Raw genomic sequence first — 10533 nt, 5'->3', positions numbered from 1 at the left:
GTATGTTGGTAGCACTTCGTCGCCTTACCTGATACGCTGTGTAGCAGACTTTAAAGCTGTGCGAATCAGCATAACGAAAAGGCCAGGGGTTTCGCTCGTTTTGTCCACGACTATACATTTTACCCCCTGCTTCGATACTGCAGCCCTGCATTGGTATTCGATGAATTTCGGTCGTTTCATTCCCTAATTTGAAGCAGAACTTCATGTTAATGCGTGGCTCCATTTTGTGCTTTTGACCGCGTATGCCTTTGTCGGCTGTGGTGTGCGTATGAGCACGAGCATATTGACAGCCATGGCCGGTGCTCAGCTTTTGCAGTACCTGGAGATGCGCTTCGGCGTGGCGGCCCGGCTGTGCGCCAGCATTGCCTTCTCGCTGCAGATGGTGCTCTACATGGGCATAGTGCTGTACGCGCCCGCGCTAGCCATCCGCGCCACCACAGGACTTGTAGTGTTTCCTTTTCCTTCGGGGTTCTGCCGTGAAAATATAAAATAGAAAATCTGATTGGGTTTTGAATTTTGGTGGTTTCAGTTACGGATAAGGCGGACTTTGTATTATTGATTGAGATCGTGCTGTAATTTGACCGTGCATGGCAGACCGGGTCGGCAACACTACAAAAAGCGACTGTACGGAAATAGCATCAGAAACTAATTGAAATTTACCTTATAATATTGTTAAATACGCAGTATTAATTACAATATAGTCTTCATGGCTGTCCTCCTAATTTCTCTTGTAGGACGACCCGTCTTTCTCTTTTCTCCGTTTGTTGAAAACTTCTTCAAGTTGTCACTGTCATGATCAATTTACAAATTTGGCGATAACCACCTCGAATCACTATTGAAACAAACTCGCTTTGTAATATAATTTTCATTTCCACCCAAAAGCACATTCAACACATCGCCGAAAAATACACGTCTTTCGTATGAAGACAAGAGAGAGAGTGTCATCAATTAGTTGTTAAAAACAAAAACCTACGCAAAAAGTAAAGAGACGAACAAAATTATTTATAAAAATCGGTCGCTGGCGCAGCGCTCTTCTGCGTGCGCGATTGTAAATTATATCTTTGTATTGGCGGAGGAGCGGTAGTCAATGTACCATTACAATGCCTCCACTACTGACACGCTCCGCAAGCGAGCGTGGCAGTATAGAAAATTTACATAGATACATATATATATGAGAAAATAAGAAATTTGCTCTTTGCTTATCAGTCTTTATATACAGTCTTTCCGGTGTGTTTCTTCTTTTGGAGTCGCAACATTAATGTCTTTGAATTGCAGCGTATTATCGTTGCTTAGCACAGCGTTTGAATTCAGTTCACAATCACATGATTTGTGTTTACAATGGATTTAATTCGAACAATAAATGTTTCTATTATATTGCTCCAATGTCTTTAAACGTAGTATCGGATTCTGAGTGTGTGTGTACTGCCTGGATCTCTTGCGTGTGACTTGAAGAAAATCCAAAGTTTGTGCAATGTGTCAACACGAAATTGTGATCTCCAGCAGTCGAATTTTGGTGGCGTGTACCGGGGTATAAATGGTCAATGAGGGCACAGGAAACACCTCATGGCTTCCATCAACTCCCCCTCCCGGATGATGCCCTCTCTCCCTCCATTTATCCTTCCTATCAACTCTGATCCTCCCTCCCCCTCCTTTCCTCTGTCCTTTCCCTGGGCTCCCTCTTCCCCCCCCTTCCGTCCTGTTTCCTCCCCACTAAACCTCTCCCTACCTCCCTTCTCCCCCCAGTCCTTTTGTATTCCCCTCCTCTGCCTACCCCCCTCCCAGTCGCGTCTGCCCCCCACCCCTCTTATGGGTCCTCATCCTCCATCAGCTCCTTTCCCGGTTCCCCACCTTCGCTTTTACTCTCCTTTCCCCCCTTTTTTGTTTTCCCATCTTCTGTCCAGTTTCCCCACACCTGCTCTCGACTGTGGTGTCACATTTGCCACCTTTTTCGTGCAGTGTTCCAGTGACTATTCAGTGTTGTTTGTCTTTCTCGTGTTGCGAACAGAAACCATGCTGTTGCTTGGTGTGAATTTCATGTCTTTTGCGAACAGAATCCAGACTGTCGCCGTGTTTTTTAATTGTCTACTGTTTTCCCTGTCTGCTTCGTATGTATTTTTATTAGCATTATCATCCCTCTGTTGTTTGTTTTAAGTTCCATGATTTCTTTTCGCCTTGTTACTCTCTAAGTCCCCAATTTTATCGCCTGTTTTTTATTATTATTTGTTCTCCTGATCTTTGTCACAAAATCTGTAGGCTGAAGAGCGGCGTACTAAGCTGCTGCCAGGCTGCCCCCTTCGGGGGGAATTGAAATTCAATAAAGAAAAAAAAAAATAAAGGAAACACCTCACTGCCTACGACAGGTGATGAGCTTGTCTTTTACACCAACCTGAAGACCATACACTTCAAGACATATAGGCACTACGTAAATATTTCTTGACCAGTGTTCCATCACGTTGGTTTCTTCTTTGCATTTTCAGTTCCATTTATATGAATCATGTGCTATATGCACAAGTCCTTTGCAGTTCATTAACATCTCATTAAAATACATTTCTTGATATAGTAAGTACATAAATATACAAATATTTACAATTAATCATTACATTAGATAGTTACATTGTTGTCATATAGTACATATACAGAATTAAGTGATAAATATAGTAAATTTTTACGTTACATTCAATATCATTGCGCTGACATGTGAATTACATTACATTCAGATTGAAATATACATTTTATTTGTTAGCTCATTCTTTTTTCTTTCATTCCTTTTTTTTTCTCGTTACACTTGCAACATTTGAAGATAATTGTGGCAACTCGCTAGAATATTCAATTTAAAATTCATCTTGTCTCCTGGAATAAAATTTACACATATTTCAAGCTTCAAGACAGCCCTCTGTAGGAGGATAGGTTCATGGGATGGTTGCTAACTACTTCATAAATACTAGTAAAGTCATCTCCTACAGTGGACTACACAAAATAAAATATGATAAATAAAATACATGTTAACTTAATATAATGTAAAAGTTCCTATACCTAATACTGTTTCTAATTCTTCTATATTGAACTAGACACACACACACACACACACACACAGACACACACACACACACACACACACACACACACACACACACACACACACACACACACACACACACACACATATCTAGTTCAAGTCAATCATGTTCTTATAAAGTTTGTGTAGTTCATCTCCTTCCTTTCATGAGTATCAAGCAATATAAATAAATGTTTTACTTAATAAATAAATAAATCTTCTTAGATAATTGCTGCTGTGTTCCATGCTGTATATCTATTCTGTATTTACCTTGTGGTACCTGTAAAATTCTATTCATAAATAAATATGTGTGTATGTCTCTCCATACTGTCAGATAATTACGAATTATATAATGTCAAATATTTCATCATCATGTATAAATTTTTCTAAGGGAGGGATGAGAGTATGAGCCACAACAGAGGACTGATGTTTTGTGTACTCCTTTCTATTTAATAGTGCATTAGTTCAGTACAGTAGATGAGCTTTAATTATATCATTAGATGACTGCTAAATATGTTCTCTTAAATAATTCTTCCAATCTGAAGTGTCAAGCCTACATAACTCCAAAAATTTCATTACAAGTTCCCATTAGTTTAGTGTTAAAGTGTTATAGATTTAAATCTTCTGGTATATTTCCAACAGTGGCTGCTGTAAATAATTCTTTCCACATAAATCTGTACTTTCACCTGTAGTTATAAGAATATAGAAGACATCACATATGTTACTATCTCAGGCATACCAATCTTTCAATAAATAATATTCTTTCCACTACTTTCATTCTGTATTCCATGAGTACATGTGATATAGCATTCAAATCTAGTTTCTCTCCTCTCAACATATTCTCAATTACTCAACCATTATTCATTCTTCACGAAATAACATACTTATTTCTCAGCATGTTTTATTACTATTTATCCTCTTATTAAACTAAAATTACATTCACTCATCCCATTCAGTCACTCACATCTCTCATATCAACATTACTATTATCACATGCCTCCTAAAGAAAATAATTGTATTCAGTTTTCTGCCTCCTCTAATGTGTATATGCCTCAATAGCAACTCCTCTTATAACCAAATATCTAATTAGCTATTGCATGGTTCACATTGCTTTCTAGACTTACCTGCATTCATTAGATTGTAAGTATCTGTATAACTTAAATGTGGGCTCATCATAACTGTATATCATATTAATTATCTTCTTCTCATTGGCTAACATTTTACTGTATGTATTTTTTCAAATGTCTGTGTGGATGTAGACCTCTGGGTTTATGTGTTAATGGATATTCTAATGAATAACAGCCAGGGTGTGGAATATTTTCAATTCGGTATTGTCCAGAGTATAAGATCTGCCATTTCCTGTTTAAATGTTTCAGTTTTGTGGGTTTAAGGATGTGTTCTTAGTAAAACTAACTCATCAACTTGAAATGTTTGTGCTTTCCTGACACCTCTGTCATATTTCTGCTTTCTTTCCTTAGCTTTGTCACATAATGTTGTGTAAGCTTGTCTTACCTTTTCTTCTAAACTAACATGATTTGTTGTTGCTGTAAATTTAGGTAGAGGGTCTGTCCATTCATTTCTTTCTGTTTTATCCATAATTAATTCAGTTGGTGTGTATCCAGTAGAAATGTGAGTTAAATTGTTCACTATTTGTTCAAATGGTGCCAGGTATTCTACCCATTTTGTGTGCTGCTCTGGTGTGTGTGTTCTCATAAACTGTCCAAATTCCCGAAATGTTCTTTCTACTGGGTTTCCTGCCGCGTGAAATCTTGAAATTAAAATATGTTTAACATTCTGTTCTTCAATAAAAGACTTCCATTTTAAACTGGTAAAATATGCTGCATTATCCGTGATCATAACTTCAGGTTTTCCTATTCTTACAAAATAATCTGTTAATAGACGTCTGGTAATAGCAGTGGTATAAACTGAACATAAAGCATATAATTTTAAATACTTTGTGGAAACATCTAACACAGCAGGGATGTATTTCATTCCTCCATGTGCTTGTGGATAATGTCCTGCAATATCTAAAGAAATTAGCTGTAATGGCCTCTTAGGTATGATTGGATGCAATTCATTCATGCTTGTGCGATTAGAATATTTGGCTTTCTGACATATGATGCATTTCCTAATATTACTCAATACTCTTCGCCTTAAATTTGGAAAATAGCAATATTGTATAATCTTATCTGTACATTTGGTTACACCATAGTGTCCCCAAGTTCTGTGTGTAAATAAAATAAAATCATCGACATGAGCTTCAGGTAAGCAAACACACGAATGCTGTGATTCCGGGTTTCGTCGGTGAAATAATACTTCTTTGTGTAATGTGTAATATTTTTCAAGATGTGGGTCTGTTCCTGCACGTAATTTATTCTTTTTCTGGATCCACCTGGGATCATTGTCATGCAATATGGCTAGCTTCCTGCACATGTTTTTGTAGTAAGGTGCAAATGTACCGTCATACATGAGTAAAATTTTGAAATCTGATGTTTGTTCTGTCACATCTGAAAATTTTTGTAGGCCTTGTGGCAAACGAGATAGAGCATCGGCTATAATGTTGGATTCTCCTTTTATATATATAATATCAAAATCATATTCTTGTAGTGATGCACACCAGCGTGCAAGACGTGAATGTAATAACTTGCATGATAGCAGGAAAGAAAGAGCTTGATGATCAGTATAAAGCTTAGTACGTTTTCCCCATAGAAAGTAGCGAAACTTGCAAAATGCCCATACTATGCCAAGTGTTTCGCGCTCGGTCACTGAATATGACTTTTCGCATTCAGTGAGCGTGCGGCTAGCAAAACTTATAGGTTTGATGATTGTTTGTTCATTTTCTACATGAATTTGGAATAAAAATCCTCCGAGCCTATAGGAACTAGCATCTATTACTAGGCAAAAGTCTGATGTCATGTCAGGATGACATAACAACGGTGCATTAACTAAAGCATTCTTAATCGCTTCAAAGTCTGTCTGACAGAACTCTGTCCATTTCCAAATATTATTTCTTTTGAGTAAAGATAGAAGATGTGGACTGTTAAGAAGGTGGTAGGGTACAAATTTCCTAAAGAATGAAGATAGACCAAGAAAGGCTTTGAGTTGTTTACGATTCTGTGGGGATGGAAAATTCTTTATTGCATCAATTTTTCTTGAGTCTGGATAGATGCCTTCAGTTGATATGATGTGACCAAGGAATTTGATGTCTCCCCTCCCTAATTTCGTCTTTGATAAATTGATAGTGACACCTGCGTCAGAAAATTTAGTCAGAAGTTGCTTCAAAAGATTAACAAGTTCTTCCCAAGTAGTGGTGGCAATGACAATGTCGTCAACATAAACTGTGATTTGCGATAACAATTGTGGTCCAAGAACAGCATCTAAGGCTTCAATAAATACTCCAGCATTCACTCGTAGACCAAAGGGTAGAACACAAAATTGATAATTACGTCCCTCACATAGAAATGCAGTGTATTTACGACTGTTTTTATGGAGGTTCACCTGCCAAAACGATGAGCGGAGGTCGATATTGGTTAAATACTGTACATTATGAAATTTTAAAAGTTGTTCTTCCAAATTTGTCGGTCGTGTGTTGACTGGGATTATAACTTTGTTAATTTCTCGTGCGTCCAGCACTAACCTTACACTACCATCCTCTTTATTAACTGCTAGGATCGGACTGCAATATGGTGAATGTGACCTTTTCAATGATACCCCAAGCTTGCATTTTTTCAATCTCTTTCAAAACTGCGGGTTTCTTTGACTAAGGAATATTATAATATGTTCTACAGTATGTTTTGTGTGGTTTAACATCCATCTCATAAGTATAGCCTCTAATAATTCGAGGTTTCTCCACAAATACCTCAGCAAATTGCTGCAAAACTTCAAGTAATTCAAGTTGTTGTTCCTTTGTCAGAGCCAGCCGCGGTGGTCTAGCGGTTCTGGCGCTGCAGTCCGGAACCGCGGGACTGCTACGGTCGCAGGTTCGAATCCTGCCTCGGGCATGGGTGTGTGTGATGTCCTTAGGTTAGTTAGGTTTAAGTACTTCTAAGTTCTAGGGGACTTATGACCTAAGATGTTGAGTCCCATAGTGCTCAGAGCCATTTTGAACCTTTGTCAGATATTCAGATTCTGTGCATTTTTCATATAAATCATTAGGTATAATTCCTGAGCTACAGCTTCATTAAAAGTTAAATCACATATGTTTGTTGCTGGTGGATACACAAAATGTAACTGTTCGAACTTACCTTGTTTACTGTTTAAGTTTGTACCCTGTGTTAACTCTATTGTCAGTTGTTGTTGGTTTACGGTTAAATGACATTTCCCTTTTCCTAAATCTATGATTGCTTGATATTGGTTCAAAAAGTCAATTCCTAATATGGGAAATACGGAAGCGTCCGATCCCGCCCGTCTGCTTTGACCCATGACGTCACAAATATGGCGGAAACTAAAACAAACATACACACTTTCCACAAGAAACCTAATGACACTAACGGGACAAGCGCTGGAAATGGAGTGTTTTGGGTGGGGGGCAAACTAAATATAAACAAATTTAGATGCCTTGCGTAGCTACAACGTGTAAGTGAAGACAGCCATGCATGAATACCCACCCACCTCCCCAGGGGTCGTAACCCCTGCAACCCGTAGAAGATAAAGATGCTTCTGTAGCTGATTAGTGCTTTTTGTCTTTAAAAAAAAAAATCTCACGGGTTAGAACGAACATATCAGAAAGATAAATATAATAAACTAAAACAGAAATTGGAGGAAACAGATAATTAAAATAAGTAATAAGTGTTTTTAAATTAAAAAAAAAAAATCTCACGAGATAGAAAGAACAGATCACAAAAGTAAATAAGATAAGATAAAACAGAACTGTAGGCAGCCACACTCAAACCAAACTCCTCGCCGTCATGACGTCACACACGACAACACCCTTACGTCACGGGTCAAAGCCGACGCGTGGTATCGGACGCTTCTGTCGATCCCTAATATGCAATACATAACTAATTTGTCTACTACCAGAAAATTGTAATTGAGTGGTATATTTGAAAATTTGAAGTTAATTAGCGCTTGAAATTTCACATTCTTCGATTTGTTACCGGTGGTACTTATAAAGTGACAATTCTGTACTGGCAATGTTTGTATGTTCATTATTTGTTTGAGTTCATTATATAAGGACATTGAAATGACACTTGCTGCTGCTCCTGTATCTAACATTACTTCCACTGCATAACTACCAATCGTAACTCGTGTTATAGCCTGAATAATCTTCTTTGTTTTACTGGTACTATTAAAATCTACATCCTGATATAATTCATTTTCTATTTTCTTACTGTCATCATATCCGAGAAAACAAATCGTCGGTTCCGTTGCGCCCTGCTCCCTATCGACCGTAACTCGAGCGCTTAGCTTGGTCGTCGTTCGTTTTCTGGTAAATTCGGTTGTTGCTGCGGGTTGGGTTCATTGCCCAACTCAATAATATTTACATTTCTGTCGCGCGTCACCCAAGTATCAGCTGTTTGGTTGTTGACATTAACTCGCGTCGCATTGGGAGTTCCGTTAGGTAGGAATTGAGGGTTGCTGTATTGCATGTGTCGTGGCGGTGGTCCATTGTGATTTCCACATACATTATTTCGTCCACGACTGTAACTGGTATTGTCATTACTGTTATTCCTGCAAAACATGTTTGGATGTTGTTGTACGTTGTTTCTCTGAAAATATCATGGATGCTACCTGTTATCCTCTCTTCTTTGATCTCTGATTTCGATTCCTTCTTCTGTTGTTGTTATTTTGAATATAACTGTTATTGTTCTGATTGTAATTACTGTTCGGATAACAATTATAGTAATAATTACTGTTTCCTTGCCAATGCTGCGAGTTGTTTCTCCTAATATTGAATGGATTTGTCCCAGTGCAGTGCGAATTGTTTCTTTGAGTGTTTTGTTGTGGTGTCGGAGGCGGATTCCAATAGCCTCTGTCATTTCTGTTGTGCGTACGTGAATTGCTTGGATGGTTCGGATACAATTGATTGAAATTCCTGATCTCATCTCTGTAAACAACATCTGTCTCATCAACATAACTGAAAAAATTCTTTATGTTGTCTCCGGACACTCCTATTAATTTATCACGATAAGGAAATGGTAAGTGGCTTTTAAGTGTTCTAATTACGTCTGGTAAATCTGCTGGTTTTGTCCAATATAATGTTTTGTCTAGGTAGCGTTCAAAGTATTGACGTAAAGTCTCTTTCCTTGGGTTGTAAATTTCTGGATTGTACACTTCTCGTTTTAAACTTTGCTGTTCTGTGATCGACCAGAATTCCTCAAGAAATGCTTGTTCAAACTGTTCAAATGTTAAACATCGTCTTTTCATTGCTGCTCGCCACTTAGTTGCTCTTCCACGTAACAAATTTGTAACATATCGAATTTTATCAGCTTCTAACCAATGTCTCGGGAAAATACCATCAAAAGAGCGGATGAAAACAATTAGATCCACTTTGTCTTTCTCATCACATGAAAATGTCTGAAAGTATCCATGTCGTACTAATGTTTCATCAGCTGCTCCCGATGGTATTATGGGTCCTACATTTTGTGTCAAACTGTGCATAGTATGTGGTGATGTCTGATAGCAATTTTGATCTTGTGGTAGCATTGAAAATGGTTCATTGGGATTTGTATCACTCATTGGTAATTATATTTTCGGCTGTGTGCTGGGTCTAGCATTATTCGGATTCTCATTTGTGTTTTGGTTGCCTGTTATGAGTTTTGGTATCACTGACAAACTTGGTATTACATTTTCTTTAAGTTTATGTACCTCTTTCTGAATATTATCTGTTTCTCCCTTTACTTGTTCCTTTGTCTTATCTAAAATGATCTGTGTCATTGTCTCAAACTTCTCATCTAAATAATCATCACATAATTTGCATTCACGTACAAGTTTCTCTGCTAGAGTTGTGTCATTCTTCAGAGATGCTACATCTGCTCTGTCTTCAAGTTTTTCTAACTTTTCCTGTAAGCATTTCTGCTCCAATATTACATCATTTAATCTGTCTGAAAGGTCTGTAATTGTCAGGTCTAAGTGTTCTTGGTTTGTTTTTACGGAATTGTGTGACTGTCGTAATTCGTCAACTTGGATACTGGTTTTCTGTTGTTCAAAAACTACTGTTAAAAATTTCTCATTACATCGTTGTAAGTCAGTTTTTGTCTCGTCACTGAATTCCACAAATACCTTTTCTTGTCTCGTAACCTTGTCTGATAAGTCAGTAAATTTCCTTTCAAGACTACTGGTGGTTTCTGTCAAGTCGGCAATTTGTCTCGATTGTTTTTCAAAATTTTGTTTTATGTCCCGTGTCAGTTCATCGAATTTAGTGTCAAATTTCCCAATGTCACGTTTTAAATTGTCATTTTTCTCTTCTAAAGCGTCAAATCTTTCGTAAAATTTTCTGTTTCGGTCACCAAGTAACTTCAGAATCTGGTTGAGCATGT

At 37.7% G+C, this 10533-nt stretch overlaps 1 protein-coding gene across 1 annotated transcript in view; it reads left to right on the top strand.

Moving 5' to 3' along the window:
* The first annotated feature begins 292 nt into the window (after positions 1-292).
* Positions 293-10533, top strand: part of LOC126426634 (putative sodium-dependent multivitamin transporter) — a 34999-nt gene continuing 24758 nt past the window's right edge. Inside the window, exon 1 of the mRNA XM_050088522.1 lies at positions 293-445. Within this exon, the coding sequence (XP_049944479.1) occupies positions 293-445 (153 nt within the window). The remainder of the gene's footprint in view (positions 446-10533) is intronic.

Source organism: Schistocerca serialis, chromosome 11, assembly GCF_023864345.2.
Source record: "Schistocerca serialis cubense isolate TAMUIC-IGC-003099 chromosome 11, iqSchSeri2.2, whole genome shotgun sequence".
NCBI lineage: Eukaryota > Metazoa > Arthropoda > Insecta > Orthoptera > Acrididae > Schistocerca > Schistocerca serialis.
This window is presented reverse-complemented; position numbering and strand designations above follow the sequence as displayed.